The sequence below is a fragment of the Eretmochelys imbricata genome, chromosome 3 (assembly GCF_965152235.1).
Source record: "Eretmochelys imbricata isolate rEreImb1 chromosome 3, rEreImb1.hap1, whole genome shotgun sequence".
In the NCBI taxonomy this organism is placed as follows: domain Eukaryota; kingdom Metazoa; phylum Chordata; order Testudines; family Cheloniidae; genus Eretmochelys; species Eretmochelys imbricata.
The window spans coordinates 99,386,264-99,411,985 of NC_135574.1; the positions used below are offsets into that span (position 1 = coordinate 99,386,264).

General features: G+C 42.2%; 1 protein-coding gene across 1 annotated transcript in view; it reads right to left on the reverse strand.

Annotated features, from left to right (window-relative positions):
* SAMD3 (sterile alpha motif domain containing 3) overlaps positions 1–25,722 on the reverse strand; it is a 105,573-nt gene that overhangs the window by 62,685 nt on the left and 17,166 nt on the right. The window contains exons 2-4 of the mRNA XM_077813032.1: positions 12,150–12,256; positions 11,175–11,364; positions 5,416–5,529 (exon numbers count right to left, since the gene is read on the reverse strand). Of these exons, the coding sequence (XP_077669158.1) occupies positions 5,416–5,529; positions 11,175–11,364; positions 12,150–12,228 (383 nt within the window). The 5' untranslated portion in view covers positions 12,229–12,256. The remainder of the gene's footprint in view (positions 1–5,415; positions 5,530–11,174; positions 11,365–12,149; positions 12,257–25,722) is intronic.

Sequence of the window (25,722 nt, forward strand, 5' to 3'; positions counted from 1 at the left end):
GGTTAGGATGGAGACTGCAGCTTGGTGGTGATGGTTGGGGGGAAGGGCGTGTTAGTGTTTCAGGTGGGTAGGAGAAAAAGATTCTGGCCCACTTGCTGTTGGATGAGCCTTATCTACCTCTTATTTATTTATTGCTACATTTTGCCTGATGTTTTCTCCACTTACCTTCACTGGCCCATTGTAGCTCTTCTTGAATGTAGAAACAGGAAGAGCTGATGTCAGTCACAGTGTGAGACTCAGGGCAAGTCTACACTAGAGCACTACATCGGTGCAGCTGCCTCGCTGTAGCATGCCTGGTGAAGACGTGCTGTGCTGACAGGAGAGCACTCTCCTGTTGACATAATTACTCTACCTCAGCAAGAAGCAGAAGCTATGTCGGCGGGAGAGCACCTCCCGCTGACATAGCACCAGTGTGGAAAGCACAAAACTTGCATCACTCGGGGGGGTTTTTTCACACCCAGAGCGATGGAAGTTATATCGACTTGGGCTGTAGCGTAGATCTGCCCTCAGAAAACCTCTCACTTACTGTTGGTAGAGGGAACCATAGCAGAGATACAAAAATTAAATTTCAGTTAAGTTTTGTAGAACTATTGTCACATTTTACAACCACCAGCTAAAAAAACAGGCCGTGAAAATACAGGCAAAACTAATCAGATGACGCCCATGCTTTAAAGCCAGTTTCTAACATGGCTGGTCCTTGACACAGCCAACTTCACTTTGGAGGCAGTCAGGATTGCGTTTTGTTTGTTACATTCTCAGGAGATGCTGCTTCTGTGCTTGGAGTTTGCTTGAGTGCTGCAGAAGCAGCAGCTGAAGGCTCGGGAGAGAAGAATTTTTCCTCAGGAGTAAGATTGGCTGAACTGCTGTCTGATCAGGCCATTTTACAGGAGAGAGAGAGCGAACACGTGTGCGTGCATGAGAGAGAGAGAGAAATCTAGTTTATCGTAACAGAAGTACTTTTACAAATATATTTTGGGTTTCTGTAAGTCTCATTATTTACGGTAATCTTTGTGGAATTACTACATTACATAGTTAATGTTTCCTCTAGGCCAGAAGTCCCTAATCTGTGGAGCACGGAGGAATGTTTGGGGGTGGCGTTGCTAGTGCCTGGGCCAGCTCCCACGAGAAGTGGGGAGAGAGCGCTACCCAGTTCCGCTCCAGGCCCTGCACCCCAGGGCACAGGCTGCTGGCCTCGGCTCTGCTCTCGCCCCCTCCCCCAGCTATGGCTCCAGCCTCGGCCTCCTTACCTCTGTCCACATCCTCCCTCCCAGAGCTGTGGTCCCGCTCCAGGCCCTGGGAGGTGGAGGCGCAAACAGGGGTAAGTGTGGGGCGCAAGGTAAAAAGTTTGGGGACTACTGCTCTAGATTGTTTGGAGGATTCAGTTTATTTTTGTTAGAAAAAAGGGAGTTAGAGCAATAAGCACCCACATAAAGAAACCCCAGGCTGACAGCATCTGACTGGTTAACATAATACTATCCACTCCAAGCATTCAAAAAATCATGAGTCAGTCCCCCCCAAAATCACAGAGGTATTTTTTGTCGGTTTGAAATTTCCATGATTTTTAAAACAACAACTTGGGTGTGGGATGGTATTTGTCTTCTAGTTTTTGAGCCTCTAGAATTCACATTTTCAAGCTTCCCCCTGCAATTGCAAGAGCAAGAAGCTTTCAGATGGGGGGGGGGGGGGGTTTAGAAATTCTCACATAGACCACTGACTCCAATGAGCTGAGGCTTTAAGGGGGAAAAAATCCCAACAAAAACAGGAAGCGTTGGAAATGCTGTAAACAATCATGCAAAAGGTGAGGCTGCAAATCTACCAAATTAGAAAAATAATTAGATTACCACATGTATTAGAAATAGTTCTGAAGGCCAGTGGTATCAATGTTAAAGAATTAGAAGTCCATTCAGATAAGCTCTCAATGCATATAAAGATCTGATGAACAGTCCAGCAGAAAATTTACAGGAACAATGCTTCAGATTAACAGTTTTCCCCTTGTTTTTCCAGCATGCATACAAATGAATTTCAGACAGACTATTCTAAAAGGACTAACACTATCTACATACAAATAATGGGGAATTAAAGAGCAAGACCTGGGATTGACAGTAGAAGACAAACATCTTCAACCAAAAGCACACTTGCAAAACTACCTTCAATAGGACAAGCTATTAGCTGTACACTTACCACATAAGAGGTAAGATTGTTGATCTAAAAAATTCCTCACACTTTCACAGCCACTCAATTAGTATGTCAGGCAGGATTTGAAATGTGATGTGGTATCCTGTTAGTGCACAGAAATCTGTCCCCCAGCTGAGTATTTCACTCCAAGGCATTTGGACAGAAAGTCCATTATGCAACACCTCACAAAAAAAGCTATGGAACACCTTTTTATTTATATATAAAGACTCATTCTCATATGAGAATCAATCTTTTATCAGGATGCCGTTCCTGAAGGAAAACGGTTGGAACTTCATGAGAAGTGGATCTGGTTTGTATATCATTTGGCATGCATGACTTCAGAAACTGCATTTAGAACATATGCCAATAAAAATGTGGGCTCTCACACAGCCGTCTCAGGTAACTGTAGGAAAAAATGACAGCTGCTGTCTCAGCAACAAGACCATGTCATACTGCCTTGAGCTGTGCAGGAGCTAGTACTTAGATAGAAAAGCAGGTATGAAAAGTGTTCATGGGAGCATTTTGTGTATCCTAAGTGGGTGTTCTCACAGAAGAGCATTGCTACCACTTCAACAAATTTTTACACAAGAAAACTCTAAGACCCTGGACACTCCACACTTTTTTGCTCTTACCCCATCTCTAAAAAATAATGTAACCATAGTGACCTCTGATCTGATCAGTTGGATGCATAAATGCACTTCGATGACTCTTCAATAGAGGAAGAAAAGGGATAAAATAAATTATGTTTTTGTTACAACAAGTTAACTGTTATTTTTGAGTTTAAACTATCAGAGCTAGACAGAGTCTCCCTCAATCTCTCTGTAAGATCAAGAAGCATACTTTGAAGGTGCTTGTTGGGGCTTGTCTATATAGAGAAGTTATATCAGGGTAAGGTAGAATGTGAATTTAAAATGCTATATTTCGACCAGTGTAACAATAGCCATTTAACTATATTGGCCTAAATTGCTGTGTAGACAACCCCAAAGACTCTATTCTCTCTTTCAGTATATTATTACCACACTAGTGCGAATGAAGCAGTTTCCACAAGTAAGGGGAAAACATATACAAGAGAAAGATGTACAGAATTTAAACACTCCAAATACATAAAAACAGGAAAAATGAACCAGTTCTGGAAGAAGATGAACAAAAGAAAAACCACTAAGAACCACCCCCATAAACATTGGCAGAACTATCAGACTAACATTATGTTGAATTGTAAAATCAGTATTCAAAACAGGTTTTTCTTAAATCCCCAATCTATGTTTAAAAATTCAATAACCACCACCTCAGCAGTCAAACCCACAGCAACACCAGCTATAACCTCTCCCTGAGGCTGTTTCTACACATAAAACACTGAAGTGACACACCTGCAATGCCATTGTATCATTTCATGTAGACATTCAGTACAGTGACAGAAAAGGTCCTCACATTACTGTAATTAATCAACCTCCCTGAGCAGCAGTAACTGGGTCAGTGGAAGAATTCTTCCATCAACCAAGTACCATCTCCCCTGGGAGCTAGGTCAGTATAGCTACACTTCTCCGGGGTGTGGATTTTTACACCCCTAACCAGAGGTGCCAACTTTCTGATTTGCCAGGGGGGCCACTCGACTTCCCCCCGAGTCCCCGCTCTCATGCCGCCTCTTCCCTCCCAGGTAGTTTGGTTGTTTTTTGTTAATAGAGGTGAAGTTTAATGTACATCGGCCTGAGGAGGTTACGCTGCCTGCTTGCCGGTTGCCAAGGTAATAGAACAGGATGTATAAGCACACCTACACAGCTAATGGAAGTGTGATTATAACATGGGTAGGTATACTGATGCTAGCTTTAATTTGGCTAGTGCAAGTAACAATAGAAGTGGTGATGCGGCAGCATGGACTTCAGCTCAGGCTGGCTGCCCCAGTACAAACCCAACCGGGACTCTGAGTACATACTTGAGTTGCTACCCTGTGCTGAAGCCTGCATTGCTGTGTGTGCACTACTATTGTTACTTGCGCTGGCTAGATTAAAGCTAGCATGGACATGTCTACCCACACTATAATCACACCTTCATTTGTTGTGTAGCTGTACCATGTGTTCTAGGAATTTTCATTAAGGGACTAGAAAAACTGGTTGGATAGTCTGCATGGCTCCTATGCTTGAAGTGGATAAAAGGGTTGAGTATTTGGCTTGAAGGCTCAGGGTTCACATTCAGGGCTGGTCTACACTGAAAACCGACATCCAGCCCCGGAGCACCCACAGGGAAAAAAATAGTGAGTGCTCAGCACCGACTAGTGGGCCCCGCCGATCAGCTCCTCTCCCTTCCCCCAGCACCTTCTGCCCACCAGTGGGCCTTGCCGATCAGTTCCTCCCTTTGGCTCTTCATAAGAAACTGACAAATAAGAAACGTCAAAAAAAAAATTCTAACCAGACCACTTCACTTTTGAACCAGGACTCAGGTCTGCCCTTAGGTAAGTGTGTTCCAATTCCTGCTTGTTTATCTGAGAATTACACCTGTATATATGAAGACAGATTTGTACTAGGGATATAAAATGTTAACCGGTTAACTGATAAGCATCAGACTTATGGCTAATGTATTCAGTTAAAATTTAAATGCCTAATGTGCACATCAAAAATGCCACAGCAATACCATTTCATAGTGTATATGGAACTAGGTTCGGCATTGTTAGAAGTCCAGACCATCGCTATGGAACTGACATCATAGGTTCAGGAACTAGGGATGCAGGGCATGTTACAGCACCCCCCGTTTTACGCGGGGCTCCACTGCCACTCTGCACCTGGGGTCCCGGCTACCAGCCCCATGCCTGGAGCTCCGTTCCCAGCCCCACACCCGCCCCTAGCTGTGGCCCCAGCCTCGGCCTCCTTACCCCTCTCCACGTCTGGGAGCAGGGCCGGCAGCCACAGCTAGGACCCCGAGTGCAGGGCCGGCAGCTAGGACCTATGTAAAACGTGGGGGTGCTGCAGCACCCCCCACACCCTTAGTTCCCACGCCTATGTTTGAACTTGTTAATGGTTAAATGTTTAACTGATACAATTTTAATAATTTAAATGGTTACTTTTTTAAAACTCTATTTACATCTCTAATTTGTACTTCAAGATTTAGGAACAGATTAGTTCCCTTTTCTGATGGAGTATATAGGACTTCCTAGCAATGTGGAATAACTTCATAGTCTCATCAGCAAAACAGAAATGTAATGTTGTTTTCAAAACATAAGTAGAATTAGCAAGTGCACTATAAACTCACTTCTGCTTTAGCACTCTTCGGTCAATTAATCCACCATCATACTTTTCAGTTGGAGAGATATAACCTGTCTGCTCCGTAGGACTAAAAGGACTGAACACCTGGATGCCCATGGTGCTGGAAGAGAAGGAATTTCATTGGTGAGCTGTACACTTTGCAAAGCTTGTACACAGAGATATAGTCTAAGATTCCAAAACACCTGCTGCAAAAACAGAAAACGTAAAAACGTTAACAAGTTGAATAGTCCATAAGTGACGCTGATGTGTCTGAAGTGGATGATGAATTAAATTAATCATTAGATCCAGCCAACTTAAAAGAAAACTAGAGTAATATTGCTAAGAGATGTTCTAATCACTACACGTAATTACACAGAAGCAAATCACTACATTTTTGAAGTTTCATAGGTACAGCAGCTTCTTGATTATTTTTTCTGCTATATTTAGTGTCTGATGTCTTCTAATATACAGGAAACAGTTCACCATTACAACACGTGATAAAACAAGAGAGGCTTGCAGAGTGCTGTAAGGCAGGTTCTATTAAACTAGGGGTATGTCTTCACTACCAACGTTCAAGCACTGCCGCAGCAGCGCTTTCCCCTGGCTGCGTAGTGACGGCACCTGCACAGGGAGAGAGCTCTCCCAGCACTCTAAAAAAAAAAAAAAAACCACCCCCACGAGAGGAGTAGCTACCAGAGCTGGTGCACTGTCTACACCGCCATTTTACAGCGCTGAAACTTGCAGTGCTCAGGGTGGGTGTTTTTTCCCCACCCCTGAGCGAGAAAGTTTCAGCGCTGTAAAGAGGCAGTGTAGACAAGGCCCTAGAAGGCTGTCCGCTTCACGGCTTCTGTAGGCTGAGCTCATTGCACGTATCAGGCACTCCTTGTATTTTCAGGGACTCCCTGAAACCCCTGCTGTGCCAGGGACTTGGTGTGTCCCCCATTCTCCACCCATTCCTCTCACCCCCATTTTGCACCCATGACATGTGCAATCTGTGCTCCCCACATTGTTTCTTTTCTTTCTACTTGGGGGAGGAGAAGTCCTTCAGCATGGGAAGGTGTTAATGGCTGCCATCAACCAGTTCTTTGATCTTTGGATAATTACAGACCTAACTGAAAAAAGAAAAGGAGTACTTGTGGCACCTTAGAGACTAACCAATTTATTTGAGCATGAGCTTTCGTGAGCTACAGCTCACTTCATCAGATGCATACCGTGGAAACTGGCAGTTTCCACGGTATGCATCTGATGAAGTGAGCTGTAGCTCACGAAAGCTCATGCTCAAATAAATTGGTTAGTCTCTAAGGTGCCACAAGTACTCCTTTTCTTTTTGCGAATACAGACTAACACGGCTGTTACTCTGAGACCTAACTGAAGTAGATAGCTCTGCTAAGCAGATGCAAGGGCTTCCAGAGGTCAATTTTCATTGAAATCAGTAGGCTTTGCCCCATTGCAGCCTAGAACATTTCCCATAATTTTGGAATTGATCGGATGCAGTAGTTAAAAGTTATCAGATTACCTAAAGAAAAATGACATCAAGTTGAGCGTAGGTAGGACCTTGCTTCGCTCTGCCAAAAAAATAACAGATTCTGTTCTAGCCTACATCAGATTGGACCTTTTGCTAAGAACAGTAAATAAGCAGCTCTCATTGAGACCACTGAAACACTGAAACTGAAACATCTGTAAATATATCATTTCCAGCATTGTTAGAGAAAGTGTTCTTGAGATTTCCTTGAACCTGAATATTAGGGAAGTTTGGCCCCATCGCCAGGTGCAACATAGAAGTGTTCCAGCCATTTATAATATAGATCTTGAAGACTTCTTTTTGCATGCCACCTCTGCAGCATCAATTAAATGTCTGAAGAGCACTTTCTGAAGTGGCTTGCAAAATCACTGTTCCCTCTACAATACTGGACATACTAATAGAACTGGTGCATGGTGACCTACTGCTGCCAAGTGACCTCAAAAACAGCCATGTCTGAGTGCAGATTTCCTTTCCAGTGGGCCTCTTCATTTTCCCTAGTCATTTTTTCCAAACCACTCACTTAAGTCAGAGCAACCAGACATCTTCTCAATCCGGCTTCAGGCTCCCAACTGAACTTGGGAGCAATCAGTCTACAGATAACTGATGTATGAAATGTGCAGCCATATGTCGCCATGGAGACACCATGCGAACGGCTCCTCTGGTGCTAGTGCACATGCAGGTACACTCTGACCTTACAATTAGCGATAGGCCCAAGGCATTAAGCCCAGCTCCAGAGACTGATCCAGACTTCACAAGATGTGTTTCAGATACAGTATTTCTGTTCAAGTTCATCACCTCTACCCTTAGTATTTTTATACAGTCACTATTCATTGAGGTGCCTACAGTACTCTATCCAACTAATGCAGTTTTCATTTGATAAGCAGGAGCCAAGATGACTTTGTACAAAATCCATGCTGTTAGAAATCATTTTCTCTCACCTGACAACCAAAAGACAGCAACCAGGAAGGAAGAGAACTTAAGGAGCGGTAGGCCAAGAAAGCACCAGTGAACATTAAGAAAGGCATTCATGTAAGAAGGAATGGGGGCAGAAGAAAGGATGAAGGACATATTGCTTACAGCGTGGCAGATGCTTTGCCATGGAATGCTGCGAAAAGCAAGCCAGGTTGTGGAGCCCACATGCAATTAAGGGCTCTGTAATCTGGTCTAGTGTCAGCAAGTGAACAGTGAAAAAAAATGAATCCTTTTTGTGCATCTGTATATATTATATAACAGATCTATGCATTTCTGCTTTTTCCACAAATAATCTGATTCTCTATATCAAAAGGTGGCTTGCAGCAAAACCATGAACAATATTAAAAGTAAAAAAATGTATTACAGTGCTCCAAAATCACGGATAGCACAAATTCTGGTTTCTAAAGCATGAAACAAAGTCAAACAAAGGATTCCTAAAAAATTTTGTGCAACATACATATTTATTACACACACAAAACTATGTTAAAAGAACATTATTAAGGTTGCAAAGTCAAGCATTCATAAAGTAGGAAATTCCAAAATTAAGATTGCCTGTGGAACCTCTATTCAGCCCCCTTGTGTGTACACATTTATGCAACAATCATTAATTATATCATTACATACTATTTTTTCCACAGGACTCTGCCTCATTGAGTGCACAGAATGGATGGTGGTCACTTATTGAGCAACTATTCAATATTTTATTTTCCCCACATTGCTCAAAGTGAGGCTCCAGGCTTTATTTAATGAATACTATTTAAATCCTACAATGAAGACAGTATTCGTTTTCTCCTGGGCTTTGATGCTCATCACTATAGTATGAGTGCTTCACAAACATTAATTAATTTATTTTCAAAACACACCTGTGAGATGAGGGAGAATTATTATACCCATTTTATTATCCTCTGGAGAACTGAAGCACAGAGAAATTTAAGTCAAAAGTATCCACTAGTTCTGGGTGCCCAATCTGAGATGCCTAGGACCCGATTTTCAGAATACTTAGCATTATGTAGCATGTAATGCATACAAATCACAGCTCCCACTGATGTCAGTTGCAGGTGTCAGGTTTCAGAGTGGTAGCCCTGTTAGTCTGTATCAGCAAAAACAAGAGGAGTACTTGTGGCACCTTAGAGACTAAAATTTATTTGGGCATAAGCTTTCACGGGCTAGAACCCACTTCATCGGATGCATGGAGTGAAAATACAGGAGCAGGTACAAATACATGAAAGGATGGGGGGTTGCTTTACCAAGTGTGAGGTCAGTCTAATGAGTTAAATCAATCAACAGCAGGATACCAAGGGAGGCAAAATAACTTCTGAAGTGGTAAGAGAATGGCCCATTACAGACAGTTAATAGAAAGGTGTGAGTAACAGTAGGGAGAAATTAGTATTGGGGAAATTACGTTTAGGTTATAGGCTCAAGTCACACGCCCAGAAAAAGAGGCACACACAATTAGGAGGTCAGCCTGTGAAAAGTTTGGTTTAATGTCCTTCACTAATATCACATAGGAGCTCTGAGGTAGAGGCAGGGATAGAATCCAATTTTCCAGGGTAGCATTCAACTGCCTTAACTATAAGACCATCCTTTCTCTGCCTCATTCACTACATACCTTCCAACTTCTACAACAAACGAAGCAGGGGTTCTACAGACATCATCATCCTTGGCTTACACAACCCTGAATCGACCCCAGAGCCGGTCCATGCAGTGCACTGAATGAGGCACGGGTCTGGGGGGGGATGGGGGAATAGTATGTGATCATGTAGTTAAAAACAGTACCATAGGGGGCCAAATGCACACTAGGGGGCCAAATTAAAAGTACCGTGTTCTGTCTGGACCACCAATAGATGGGGATTGGACACTTTGCTAGGGGGGTTCATAGATATTTGCTGACAACAGAGGAACAGACACACTCAGGAATTCTTGATCTGGAGAGGAGTGTTCTCTAGGGGTCACAGACTTTTCCAACCATGCTAAAGAGTGACCTGTTCTGCTCTATCTCCTCCAACCTGTCCCTGTCCCAGTCCTGTCTCATCCCCACCTCTGGCTCATCCTCTGAATCCCATTCTCCTCACTTAGGCTTTGTCTGCACTAGAGACTTTACAGCGGCACAGCTGTACCGCTGCAAGATCTCCCATGTAGCTGCTCTATGCGGCAGGAGAGCGTTCTTCCACCAGCATAATTAAACCACCTCTAAAAGCCAGGAAATCCCAGCACCTCCCCACCCCTGCCCCCCCACCAAATTCCCAGTTTGAGCCCCCACCCTATTTTCCCTCTCCTCCCCCTACCAGCCTCAAGTCCAAGACTCTGCCACCCCCAGGTCTGAGTCCCAGTCTTCCTGCACCTCCTTGTCCTAATCTATTTTCCCTATCCCCTTCCATAGGTCTGGCTCTTGTCCCCCCTGCATTCAAATTAGGCAGCTTCCTCCTCCAGGCTCCCCAGCTGAAGGCTCATTGAAAGCACAGGAGGGATAGGCCTTGTCAACTGTGTTCTCTGTTCAGATACTCACAGATGAACCTGGACCAGCGCACAGCAGCACAGAGCTGCAATTGCAGGGAAATTCCAGCTGAACCCTGGTCAGGAACATGCCCAGTGCAGTCAGAATCTTTGGGAAATTCGGCAGGTACAATCTTCTAAAATGTTTCTATTGAGCATTTGTGAACTGAGATTTTTCAAAGGCTTATAACGCGGCCAAATTTGGGTGGGTTTTCCCAGAACGGTAAAAGGCCCATCCCTTACACAAAGGCTGCCCTGCCCCCCTGCCAAATTTCAAGTCTACTCTCCAAACTATGAGTCGAGAGCATTTAGAAGAAAAGGTCCCACAATATATTTTTAACAGGGAAAAGTCCCCAGAACATTTTAACGTGACAAAACATTTCTCCATAGCCTCATACTCAGGAACGTCTGAATTGTTTTGGAAGGTTGGGGCGGGGGGGGGGGGGTTGTTTAGAAATTAAGCTTGAGTCAGACTTCCAGCATGGAATGTTTCAGCTAAAATGGTTACAGTCTGGCAAAGTTATAAGCAACTGAATACAAAGTCTTGTAAGGGCAATCAGCCCCACCTATAACAACTTGTGCAGCAACGTTTATATCATGTCTAAACCCACAAAGTATTAAATTAAACATTTCAGCTGGGACTCAAATTGTACAGAAGTTATATAACTATATAACATATTAGCTATGGAGCTAATGAAACTCAGCATGAAAACACTGAGGGAAGATTACAGCCGTACTTAAACAGAATATTATTTTGTTTCATGCATAGACAGACTCACCCACTGTTTGCTTCTGGTGACTTTGGAGGAGTTATTTCACAACTGTAAGTAAAAGATTCTAGTCCATTATTCTGTTGCTGGTATTTATTAATCAGATCCATTAGTACTGCTTGGTGCCCAATTTTCTTCACCAGCTGCTGCACCATACGATCATTAAGAGCCAAAAGAGCTGCTCCGCTCACTTCTTCCTCTAAAAATTGAAGAGAAAAATATCCTTACGTATTACTGTGTAGTAAGATTCTACCTAATACAATATGTAATACCTAATTCAACATGATGTTACAAGGTAGGTGATTCTCAAAGGCAAACATGGTTAGTTCTTCTACATCAACTGTAACATGAAATCATTTGTTTTGGCTACTATCCCTTCCAAAAAGCTGGGCAAGAATTTTAACTTATTTTACAAATTAGTGGTTTGATGTCTTCTAGTAACAAAATTCTGTGCCTTAGACACAAAGCAATCAGCGAACTGGATATTTCAATATGTTAAGGCAGGCTTATTTACAATACACTGGTATTTTGTTAATAAGGGAAAACATTTTAGAGATTGCACAGCATGTTTGAATGCCAGTCTCTCTCAATCCTTTGTACAGAACATATATATTCACACATAAAACAAACTTTTACATATCAAAGTTGTATCACTACAAACACAGGTATTAAATATAAAATGGCCCTAAACAAATGCTAGTAAACCCAATTTTGTTTCTAGAAGGTGTACATGTTTATAGGTTTTCAGTCCCTCTCACAGCAGTTCTTCCAGACTATTCATAATAAATGTACAGCCTCATTTTGATTTATCAGGTCTGAGCCAGTTCTCTCCCTAATAAATTCTGTTAAAAACTGAAGTTACCCAGTGGCAATTAAATACAAAAAAACACATAAACAAGAAGTTAGAAGGTGGCAATTAAAAAACAGACTATACTTTTTTCAAGCAGAGAGGCAAGAAATACACATTTAACAAAAAAGACTTACCACGAAACTTAGGGACTAATTCTCCTAAATTTCTCTGCACCAACCAGTTGCAGACTTCATCAACTGACCAACTTTCCATCTTCAGGTGCTGTAATAGTAAAATTCCACTGTGGAATGAAAATAAAGGAATGTTTTATTTTTATGCTCCACTCCAGAGTCAACTTCCCAAGACTACAGAATGCTCAACCTTTCTGAGGCACTGTTACATGCTCTGAGTAAAAACATGTATTGAGAAAGCTGCTATTTACCTGCTAAAGTGATACCTATTTCAAGCAGCCAATTTTTCCGATACCTTCTTTCTTCTCCTCCCTTCTTTTCCTCCCTGGTTTCCCTCTGTTCTTCTAACAAAAAACCTCATTCTTTATTACACAGAATGTTACCTGATCCTGTACCATTAACTCCCAGGTTTCCACACAAAGCAGAGAAAGGTGTGAAATTCACCACAACCATGCTCATCAGGAAATGCCTGACATTTTACAGAAAAAAAAAAAAAAACAGATCAGCTACTCTGAAACAGATCAGATAAGAGTCTGTCACATAAATGTTTATAGTAAATGGAGCACATTAACCCTCTCTCCACCACCAAGCAGTTAGTCAAGTGAATACTTAAATCTTGATTACAAACAATTAAGGGCCATAAAAGCCTCCCGAAAATACAGGGGAGAGGCAGACTACTTTTGTTGTTCACCATTCACACATTCTCTCTCAGGCTCAAACTATTGGTAGGAAATGCATGTCACATGGATCATAATGATATTAGAGCAAACAGAAGGGTCCATCCTAGAAGGGACTCAGTTCCTTCAACTCCTATTTGATGGGACTGAGGAAACTCAGCACCATCCAGAATTGAACCCTTAGACAGCCTCCTTGCTGTACCCAGGTATTTTTATATTCCATGTGCCATACAGTCCCTCTCTAAAGGGCTTGTCTGCTCCGATCTACGTATTTGAAACCAAGATAAACCACATCATTGTAAGTCAATTCTTACACCGAAACATCAGTAGGAGTTTGCACTGGGTTTTTTTTTAAAAAAAAGGAAAGACCTAGACAGAGTAAGGACCATCAACCGAAATGCCTTAAATATTACAATCCCCCCCTCCATAATAGCTCGAAATAAGATTATTTAAATAAATCAATAAAAATAAAGTTATCTGCTCTTAATTTGGTTTTAAGATGCCTGAGTTGGGCAGTAACTTTAAGTAAGTACGTAAATTAATTAATTAATTAAATGAACAACTGCATTGCAAAAATATGATGTGCTTGTTCAGAGAAATTTCCTTCCCACCTTTATGACTCCTTTACAATTAAAACTCTAGAGAGAGACATTGTCACGAGTGAAAAGAAAAGGAGGACTTGTGGCACCTTAGAGGCTACCAAATTTATTTGAGCATAAGCTTTCATGAGCTACAGCTCACTTCATCGGATGCTGTAGCTCACGAAAGCTTCTGCTCTAATAAATTTGTTAGTCTCTAAGGTGCCACAAGTCCTCCTGTTCTTTTTGCGGATACAGACTAACACAGCTGCTACTCTGAAAACTGTAATGAGTGTTTTTTTATTTTTTTTTAATACTAAATTGATGTAATTTGGCTCTGCTGCATGGAAGCCAAGCACTCACTGAATGCCATGGCAAATCTCAAAGAGCTAGAGAATTAGTTGCTAAGTAGTCAGAGAGGCGAAAACATTAGCAGACTCAAGAGAACTTTTTGGGGTGGGCTAACCATTTTCCTTCCAGGGAACATTAGACAGACTAGACTCAACATTTTCTTACAGTGCAGACATACATAAGGCCCTGATCCTGCAATGAACTCCATGTGGGCACCAGGGTCTGCCCATGTAAAGCTCATTGCAGGATGAGAGCCACAACTTGTCACACTGTAGGCGGGCAAAAAACATACCACACTTGAGAATAGGCATTTACATGCTTCAATAATAATTCTCCACCCCCCTCCCCACATTAGTTTTTAAATAAATTAGAATAATTTAAAGTTAACCCATCTCAGACCAATATGCTTCAAAAACTGAAAAGGGTTAAATAAAAAAGGATTGTCTCTCTGAATTACAAGAGTGGATTTAATTTGATATGACAACAGTAGGCATACAACTCCTCCCCCAGGCTAAGCAGCAATAACAGGGTGTGAAAAGTCATTATTTGCTGAGAACTCTGGTGTAAATTAAAAATCACACCTTCCTGTCACACTTCTTGCTTCCTTGTGAAGAGTAGGACAAAAAAAATCCTCTAAAAACTTGAAAGATAAAATGGAATGCAGAAGATACTTGCCTTAAGAGCCAAACAATAATAAAAAAGTAAAATACTTAAAAATGGGAAACTGCCAATGGCCCATACTATAAGAGTATTTTTAATCAGGTCATACCAAAACAGGCCAAGACGCCAAATCGATTGTTGTTAACTGCAGCTATAAAAAGGGTCTGAACATGTATCATATGGTTACCCATTTTGCATGGAAATGCAGGTTTTGTACATTATTTTACATAGCACCAGTTTACAGGGGGTCATGTTTGAAAATTAGACTTATACAAATGCTCATTATATACATACACTTCGAAGTATTTAACAACCACACCTTAGTTTACAGATGCTTTAATACGGTAAAAGTAATAGGGGGAGAATAGAGAGCCTGCCACTCTTCTGGCAGAGTTATGGAGCCAGCTAGAAGCACTGAACATGGATACTGATATGCAGACTCTTTGCTGCATAATTATTATTCGCCGTAGAAATGTAGGGCTGGAAGAGACCTCAAGGGATCATCTAGTCCAGCCCTCTGCACTGAGGCAGTAAACCTAGACCATCCCTGACCGTTCTTTGTCCAACCTGTTCTCAAAAACCTCCACTGGAAGCCAATTCCAGAGTGTAACTACCCTTCTAGTAAGAAAGTTTTTCCCAATATCTAACCTAAAACTCCCTTGCTACAGATTAAGCCCATTCCTTCTTGTCCTACCATCAGTGGCCATGGAGAACAACTGATCACAGCCCTCTTTATAACAGCCCTTAACATATCTGAAGACTATTATCAGGTTCCCCCTCCTTTTTTCTCAAGACTAAACAAGCCCATTTTTTTAACCTTTCCTTATATGTTGGGTTTTCTAAACATTCTGTTGTTTTTGTTGCTCATGTTTATTACAGTAGAGCCTAAGGACCAATCACGAATGGGGCCCTATTGTGCTAGTTACTGTACAAACAGTAGTAGAAGGTATATTTATATACTATCAGTGTTTTAAAAGCAGAACAAAAAAAGTCAGAAGCAATATTTTTAGCAACGTAGACCATAAAGTACAGATTGAACTCAGCACTGAGCTTCAATTTTCAAGAGCTCCTGCCTGTTTATGATTACTGCAACACAGCATTAGCACTCGTTTCTTCAAACATTTACTACTGGGGAGAGTGCCTATTAGTCCAAGTTGACATCAGGAGAATCTCACTGACATCCTCAGGACTACTCATGACACTTTGTGCTTTTAGAATGAGTCCTTTAGAGCAGAGGTAGGGAACCTTTTTTCTATCGGGGCCACTGACCCACAGAAAAATCAATCGGGGGCCACACACAGCCCCATGCGGGGGTGGGGCGTGGAGGCTTCGGACTTCCCCCGCAGTGGGCTGAGAAGGTACTTGCAGCTCCAGCCCCGCAGGGGGGCGTGGAGGCTCGGGCTTCCCCTAGGCTCTGGGGTGGGGACATAAATTAGAGCTTCAGGGTGCAAGAGGGGGCTCCGGGCTGGGGCAGGAGTACAGGAGGGAGGGCGGGCTCTGGGGTGGGGCTGGGGAAGAGAGGTTTGAAGTGTGGGGATGGGCTCAAGGCTTTGGCAGGGAGTTGGGTGCAGGAGGGGTACAGGCTCTGGGAGGGAGTTTGGCTGTGGGAGGGGGTTCTGACCTGGGGCAGGGTGTTGGGGTGCAGGAGGAGCTTCAGGGTGCTGGCTCCAGCCAGGCAGCGCAGCGGGGCTAAGGCAGGCTCCCTGCCTGCCCTGGCACTGCGCTGTGCCCTGGAAGCAGCCAGCAGGTCTGGCCCCTACACAGAGGGGCCAGGCGGCTCTACGTGGTACACACTGCCCGCACCCTCAGGCGCTGCCCCCGCAGCTCCCATTGGCCACGATTCCCAGCCAAAGGGAGCTGCGGATGCGGTGCTGGGGGGTAGGGGCATCACGGAGAGCTTCCCTGATCGCCCCTCCACATAGGGGCCACAGAGACATGCCAGCAAGCTGGCACTTGCGGCTCCAGCCTGGTGGAGGAGCACCGAGGCTTGGGGCTTTCAGCCCGTGGTGAGGAGACTTGCAGCAGGCCAGACGAAAGGAATCAGCAGGCATGATCTGGCCTGCGGGCTGGAGGTTCCCCACCCCGCTTTAGATTAAAAGCTCGGAACTTTATTTTCTTAAAGCAAACTAAGATAGATTTTTTAAAATGTCCTAGAAGTGAGAGCCTCATTTTTTGAGCACTTTATCTCCAAAACACCTTTTCTGATTCAACTCTTCTGAATAAATCTTATCATGGCATAAGACCACACCAGTGAAATTTCAGGCTGATTTAGTTTTGAGGACATTTGTGAAAGTGGAGAAGAAAAAAAACTAAAACCACAGAACATTATAATGAATATTTTATTGCAACCTGGACTTTGAGGAAGCTATTTTGCCAGATAATAGTGTTATTTCTTGGTTAGATTGGTCCAATGGCTTACAATCCTTTGAAAAGAGGAGACAAAAACTTCCAAATGGGTACAATGCATGCCCCAGTATGAAAAGTTTAAGAAGTAGTGCAAATCTAAGACTAGAATTTGACTCAGTTGGTGGGGAAGGCGGGGAAGGCAGCACTGTCACAAAAGAGAGTTCAGGATAGAAAAAAAATAAGTGTGTTGTGAGTGTCAACTCCCAGGAGTTTGGAAAAAATTCCACACAATGGTACAGCTAAGGCCAAGTCTACATTATAAACTTTTGCTGGCATACCTATGTAGATTGGGGTGTGAAGAGGTGCAATTTGTTCCTTGACATAGCTGTGCTGGCAAAAGTCCTTAGTATGCAGTTTTGCCAGTGTAGCTTATTTTGTTCCAGGGGTGGGAGGAGTTGTGCTAGAACAAGTTATACCATCAAAAGTTCAGTTCCGTTGGTATAGCTGCATCCACACTAACAGCACTTAGCCAGCATAGTATATTCATTTAGTGATACCAGAGAAGCACTCCTAGTGTAGACATAGCCTAAAAGATATTTGGCAGAATTCTATTTTTACTTTTTCACAATTTTGACAGATAAATTGATGTTCCTTATTAAGCATTTTTTCAATTTTTAGGATTTAAATTTTCACAGTTCCACAAACTGATGGGTTTTAAGACTTTTTTAATTTTTATATTTTAAATATTCATAGTTCCATGAAATTATGGGATTGTTCAGATAATTATTTAATGATAGTAGACACTGAGATTCAAAACGTTAAAGCTTTATAAACCATTAAAACACAGCTCCTCAACATCATATGTCAAAATAGACAAAGTAAATATCCTTAAATCAACAATTCATACCTGTTTTTACTATTCATTCACTAGTCTCTTTTTAGCCTAACTGAAAAGTCTAAATCACTAGATTTAGACTAATAGGTTCTCAAGCAACATTTTTCTTACTTTGCCTATATGTAAATTTCTGTCATCAATGGAAGTATTTTTTCGTCAGTTTGTGTGTGTATGGTAAAATAGACATTTACCGATAGAAAAATCTAATCCTTCCAAGCCGAGATATAGGGAAGGTTCTTTATTGTCCCCTTTGTAATCCTGCTCTCTGATCTCCTGGGCTGCAGGGTATACCAATAACCTAATGCCTAATAACATCAGCCACACTATCAGAGGCTCGTTCACCTGCACATCCACCAATGTGATTTATGCCATCATGTGCCAGCAATGCCCCTCTGCCATGTACATTGGTCAAACTGGACAGTCTCTACGTAAAAGAATAAATGGACACAAATCAGATGTCAAGAATTATAACATTCATAAACCAGTCGGAGAACACTTCAATCTCTCTGGTCATGCAATCACAGACATGAAGGTCGCTATCTTAAAACAAAAAAACTTCAAATCCAGACTCCAGCGAGAAACTGCTGAATTGGAATTCATTTGCAAATTGGATACTATTAATTTAGGCTTAAATAGAGACTGGGAGTGGCTAAGTCATTATGCAAGGTAGCCTATTTCCTCTTGTTTTTTCCTACCCCCCCCCCCCAGATGTTCTGGTTTAACTTGGATTTAAACTTGGAGAATGGTCAGTTTGGATGAGCTATTACCAGCAGGAGAGTGAGTTTGTGTGTGTATGGGGGTGGGTTTTTGGAGGGGGGTGAGGGAGTGAGAGAACCTGGATTTGTGCAGGAAATGGCCTAACTTCATTATCATGCACATTGTGTAAAGAGTTGTCACTTTGGATGGGCTATCACCAGCAGGAGAGTGAATTTGTGTGGGGGGGTGGAGGGTGAGAAAACCTGGATTTGTGCTGGAAATGGCCTAACCTGAAGATTACTTTAGATAAGCTATTACCAGCAGGACAGTGGGGTAGGAGGAGGTATTGTTTCATATTCTCTGTGTATATAGGTTTCAGAGTGAAAGCTCATGCTCAAATAAATTGGTTAGTCTCTAAGGTGCCACAAGTACTCCTTTTCTTTCTGTGTATATATAAAGTCTGCTGCAGTTTCCACGGTATGCATCTGATGAAGTGAGCTGTAGCTCACGAAAGCTCATGCTCAAATAAATTGGTTAGTCTCTAAGGTGCCACAAGTACTCCTTTTCTTTTTGCGAATACAGACTAACACGGCTGTTACTCTGAAACCAAATATTAAGATGTACCTAATGCTTAAGATTTTCAGTGATGGTGCATCATTTTGATTTAAGAAAAGAAGGCAGATTCATGAAACTAATAATAACTCTATCCGGGACAGCCATAGAGCATATTTTAAAAGCACAGTCTGAATACCAGTGGTGACTTTGAAACATTCCCCTAAAAACTGTAAATATTTTTAAGAAGTTAAAAATTCACACAGCTTCTGCATCCCTTTTTAAAAAACAATCTACATAATATTTTGGCATCTCATAGCTTACTTCCAACTCATCCAATAATAAAAATTAGCTGTTATATACTTTATCCACAGATCTCAAAGCAGTTTACAAAAGTAAAGTAAGTTATTATCCCCATTTTACAAAAGAAAACAGTATCATATATTTACTGGTACATTGATGCCTAACTGGAATGTATGTTGATGTAAGTACAGTCAGAGTTAAGGTTTGGCATTATAATACACACACACACACAGTGTGTGTGTGTGTGTGTGTGTGTGTGTGTGTGTGTGTGTGTGTGTGTGTGTGTGTGTGTGTGTGTGTGTGTGTGTGTGTGTGTGTGTGTGTGTGTGTGTGTGTGTGTGTGTGTGTGTGTGTGTGTGTAGAAAGGCGGACTCTGTCACCGGAAGTGGGAAATATGATGAGTGAGGGTAAAGAATGATCAAGAAGTATACTTTAACTTGATATTCCCTTGTTCCACACGAAGACCTTCTGATGGAAGGCAGATAGGAACAATCCCATCTTAAATACGCAAAAAGAAAAGGAGTACTTGTGGCACCTTAGAGACTAACCAATTTATTTGAGCATGAGCTTTCGTGACCTACAGCTCACTTCATCGGATGCATACCGTGGAAACTGCAGAAAACATTACATACACACAGAGACCATGAAACAATACCTCCTCCCACCCCACTGTCCTGCTGGTAATAGCTTATCTAAAGTGATCATCAAGTTGGGCCATTTCCAGCACAAATCCAGGTTTTCTCACCCTCCGCCCCCCCACAAACAAACTCACTCTCCTGCTGGTAATAGCCCATCCAAAGTGACCACTTTCTTCACAATGTGTATGATAATCAAGGAGGGCCATTTCCTGCACAAATCCAGGTTCTCTCACCCCCTTTCTTTTTGCGAATACACGGCTGTTACTCTGAAACCTATCTGAAATACGGTTACACCATGAGGAGCACTTCAGTGTGTGGACCAACCTTTTAAAAGCACAGATAGAAACTTTTGTTGACAAAGAGTAACCACTACAAAAACAAAACCCCAACAACAACTTCTTGCTGACATTCTTCAGGCCCATACTAACAGAGCATTCCATTACAAACTCACAGAAACTTGTGAATGCAGAATATCATTGGAATTCTGATTCCCTGCTTCAAGCAGAAGCACTTTAGAATACCAATACCATATAATCTCATGAAGAGTGACTGATTCAGAATAGAAGAATTTTACAGGTTAGGAAAGAAAACTGCATCAAGTGGTCTATCCACAGTGAATGTTCTACACATTTTGAAATACAGCATTATATAACATATTCTGTTGCCACATATAATTCACTTTACGTTTGGTACTAAACATGCATGCCCAGAGCCTCCCGCTGCCCTTTAACTAATGCATATACACACACCCAGAGCCTCTCACTGCCCATTAACAGCATTCTCCAATAATCCAGATAAAGATTAGAGGGAACTCTGAATTTAAATTAGACAAGTTAAAAAGTCAAGCCATTGACATAGTTCAGCAGCACACCAAAATACATCACGTCATTCAATGCTTGTAATTTGAGTAACACAAGAGTCATAAACAACAACAACGGCTGCTTCCATTGTGCCACTTTTTGATTCACTGTCTAAAAACATGATGTTTAAAAAGGACGTTATAACTGAACACATTTATTTTACTACAGAGTTGGCAATACCTAAGGCTACTGAGACCTAAAATAAATGTGCACAAAAAGGGGTATGTAAGGCTTTGTCTACACTAGAGACCTTACAGCGGCACAGCTGTACTGCTGGAGCTAAGCCACTGTAAGGTCTCCCATGTAGCTGCTCTGTGCCGACAAGAAAGAACTCTCCGGTCGGCATAATTGAAGTACCCCCCACGAGCAGCAGTAGCTATGTTGGCGGGAGAGCGTCTCCTGCTGACATAGCACTGTACACAGCGCTTTGGTCAGTGAAACTTCTGTCGGTCAGGGGTGCTAGTGTAGACATAGCCTAAGGCAAAAAGTTTGAGAACTATTGTTCTAGAGAACTGCTTACTGCACTGTCTTCTATCTTCCGTACTTCTGCATCACATACATTTTTGAACAAGTAACCAGAAAAGCAGTGTCAAGCTTATGATATAGGGCTTGCCTACACAGTTTTTGTACTAATATAGCTAAGCAGTGTTTCTAAATTGACCAGTGCTTGAGTCCTTAAAAAAAGTAGTGCAGGAACACATGTCCAGCACTGTCACTCATAAGTGATAGCAATGCAAAGTGGGGCAGCTTTTTCTGGGTTCAGGAGTCCCAGGAGCCCCATGGCAGCAGGTTCCATACTGCCCCCCATCTTACCCAGTACACCTTGGCAACACTTGTCAGGGACTACACTGCGCTCCGACACCCTCACAGGCTCCCCACTGCTGCTGGCCAATCCATCATCAATAGTCTCCAGCCAGCTCCCTGGTGCATCTCGGAAACAGGCCGAAGATCCTCCCTCTTCCTCTCCACTCCATCCTGGGGTGGAGAGAGTGAGAGGAGCGTACCTCCAATACGCTGTTAAACTCAGCTCTACCCAGAGCCAGTGAGGACAATACCACAGACCCTCTGCAGGGGGGGATGGGTATAAAACCACCCAGCCTCGTTATCATAAGTGATAGCATGAGAAGTACCAGAACAGTGTTCCAGAGCGTTCTGGAACGACTCAAGCCCCGAAATCGATATAAGCAACTTTTTTACTACTATAACTATGTTCATGCACTGATTTAAATAAACCAATGAAGTTAAATCAGTACAGAAATTATATGTAGGCTACCCCTTTCAGAACAGTTCTGTAAAAAACTAAGCCTTCCTTATTATAATGTTTGTTCACACACCAAGAAACTTGTGCACATACATATAATACAAGCCTTTGTTCTCATGCACCTCTGATATCTAATGAATACTTAACGAAAATATGTTCTTGTCGCCTTTGATGTGGGGAACCACACCTATTTCTTAACAGGTGCATTCAGAGTAGTTTCTTTTGACTTCAAAGTCACATGTGTGAAGGTTTGCTGAACCTGGCCCTAGATGGAAATTCCAAGTGCTCATCACCATCTATGCACTGTGGCAAGCAACCACACTTTAGGCTGTTTCACATACATTTGTTGTATATTCACTATGGGTAATGAATAAGAACAAAACATTTTATTCTCAATTCTGAAAGGAAACTTTCTACATCAGCAACCTGTACGCTGAGCCAGACAGAAGCAAGGTCAGGAGGCATGATTATATCTACATTAGTATGAGTGGAAAACTATTTACTCCTGACTAAGAGGACATATAGGGAGGCCTCAGAAGAAAACTTGCTCTTGACCTTGCTCAGAAGTAGAGAAAACATCAACACATTCCTGATCATCAAAAGGAGAATGACTGTTTAAAAAAAACAAAAACAAAAACCCACAATTGTGGTCTCAGCAAGAAAAGCAAGCCAGACATCCCCTTATAAATCTTAATCAGAGTTAAGGGCCATATCAAGGCTACTGAATACATCTGACTATAAAGTCTGAAAGCAGACAAATTCCACGGGTGCAGGATTTATTCTGAAGAAGATTATGTAAAAGTAAAGCCTTCTTCTTCAAAAGATCTGCTTTTCCATATGTATACAGAGTCATAGCTTCCGATACCAAACTTTCTTAAAACGACTTTATTTTTGTTAGCTGGCTTGTCCCTACAATGTTATTGGAAAGGGAGAAATCCTGATTCACAAACCAAAAGAACAACACTAAGGCTTGATCTATGTAGCTACATTGGTCAGGATGTGAGAAAACCACCCACCATAGATGCAGCTAGGCCCACAGAAGAATGTTTCCATCAACATAGCTACTGTCATTCAGGAAGATAGTGTTCTTACACTGATGGGAAATCTCCTTCCATTGGCCAAGGCTGCATCTACACAGGGTTATGCCAGCACAGCTAAATTGACATAGCTATGCCAATACAGCCTCTGTAGCATACCCCCTAATTCCAACTCCAAGGCCAAATTCTGCCCTTCCTTATACCTGTACAAACTCACAGATAAAAGTAGAGTGCATAGGTACTAGAAAAGACAAAATTTGAAAAAAATAAGTTGCCCAGCAAGGGCAGAATCTGTCTGGCAGAACCTTTATCACTGGCAATAAATCACAATCATGATTATCAGATTCCAGCTTGAATCTGATGCTGGCAATTAGAGAAAATAAATCTCTCATTTGTAAACTGAGCAAACTTGATCTGAAAATGGTTAAGACACAATGAGCATGGAATCAGACAGTTTGTTTAAAATCACTTTTTAGAGGAGAACCACACAGTAGCTGGGAGAGGGAAAAATCCTAATAAATATTAAAATTCCATTATCTACAGGATCTATAGTCCCATATGAAAAATCAGGCATGTTGAAGGACTTAATTACAAACCCAGTTGTCCCAAGAACTTCTAGTGTAGATAGAATGACTAAGTACACACTTGGGGTATGTCTACACTGCAAAAAAACCCCAAAACACAGCAGTGTGTCTCAGAGCCTGGGTCAACTGACTCAGGCTCACCCTACATGTCTAACAATAGCAATATAGCTATTCCTGCTCAGGCTCTGAGACCCAGAAGGGGGGAAGGTCCGAGAGCACGGGCTCCAGCCCAAGGGGAACATCTATACAGCTCTTTTTAGCCCCATAACGTGATTCCTGCAAGCCCAAGTCAGTTGACTCAGGCTCTGAGACTCACTGCCAGAGAGGTCTGTAGGTTTTTGCAGTGTCGATGTACCCTCAGTGATATTTTCCCCCAAAGAGAAGTGTGAATTTCTCAGTAGAAGGCTAACACCATTGACCATTTTCCTATTCATTGTCGAAGGACTTGTCTACGCACAGAAGTTACAGCACTTTAACGATACCAGAATAGTTAAAGTAATAGCGTGGACACCATTCTACTGGTATAAGGGTGCTTATACTAATATAGCTTGTCCCTGTACAGGAAGGGGAATAAGCTATACCATAGAAGGCATCCTCTACCGATATAAATATGTCCATGCTGGGGCTCGTGCTGATATAGCTATTTTGGTAAACTACTAAAAAATAAGAATAAAAAAAATCCACACACATCCTTAACTGAAATAGTTATATCAATATAAAAACTGTGTACTTAAGCCTAACTAAATGGCTTATGCACTGTGAGTCGGTGTTGTTCATTTGAAGTGATATTCCCCCAGAATAATGCTACAAGTTAGAGAAAGTTCAACCATCTTTATCTTCTCTAATCAGCTATTTAATATTTTTTGTTTACACTGCAGGGCGGGTTGGGCAATTGATCAGTCAAATATTTTCAAGCACTAACTTATTAGAATAGTAAAAAAGGTAATAAAAAGAGTAGGACTATGGTCTCTAATAGCCTTAGATCAGGGGTCAGCAATCTGCGGCACGCATGCCAAAGGCAGCAGGTGAGCTGATTTTTAGTGGCACTCTTCTGCCAGCTGGGGTCCTGGCCGCCGGCCCCACTCAGCCTGCTGCCTGCCAGGTTGAAAGGAACCCCAGGCCGGCAGCAGGCTGAGTGTGGCCAGTGACCAGGACCCCAGGTGGCAGGGGCTGGCGGACAGAACCCCGGGCCAGCAGCGGGCTGAGCAGGGCCGGCGGATGGAACCCCTGACCTGGGGTTCTGTCCACCAGCCCCTGTAAATGCAAAATGTATAACTGGCACACGAAACCTTAAATTACAGTAAATAAATGAAGACTTGGCACACCACTTCTCAAAGGTTACTGACCCCTGCCTTAGATAGATATTTATGCCTAGTTACAAAATACACGTTACTTAACGTCACTATTTTAACATAGAAAAACGCAAAACACAACAAATGAAGTTGTAAAAAATGAAAGAATGACACCATGATGCAATCAAAGGGTATGCCACTACCTAGACTAGACTTGCTGAAATATCTGACAATATTTGACTGTGGTCAAACAATAGGCAGTCAATTAACATTATTTGACCAGTCAATTGACTGACTTGCCAAGCCTAAATGCAGGACATTCTCATCCCCTTACCACTGAGTAACATGCACAACTTTTTTCCAGGAAAGTCCGTTTCCTGGGGATACAGCAGTACCCTAATATATAGTTTGGCTGTTTGACCAACTAATCTCCCCCTGCTCCTGCTCTACCTCTTTCCCTATGTGACAACATCTGCCAGACTCTCCAGTGAATGATGCCCCAACTCCTGCTATTTTGCAATATGGGAAATGATGGGATTTGCACGACACCATTCCACAAGCTCAGCTCGATTGCAAACATCCAGATAGATGGTGCATTGCAGCAGTTTAGACCCAAATGCCTCTGTGCCTTTTTGTTTTATGAACTCGTTTCTTTTTGTTTGTAAATATTGAAGAATGAAACCTGCAAGAGGAATAAAAACTCTCTGCAATGAGAGTGATTTACTCCAGACCCCCACCACCAGAAGGGGAAACACTGAGCCCAGTCACAAGAAGGAGGTGCCTTGTCACAGCTCATTACAGTATATTTGCAAGTCTAAGGTGAGAGCCCAGAAGCCCAAAATGGTC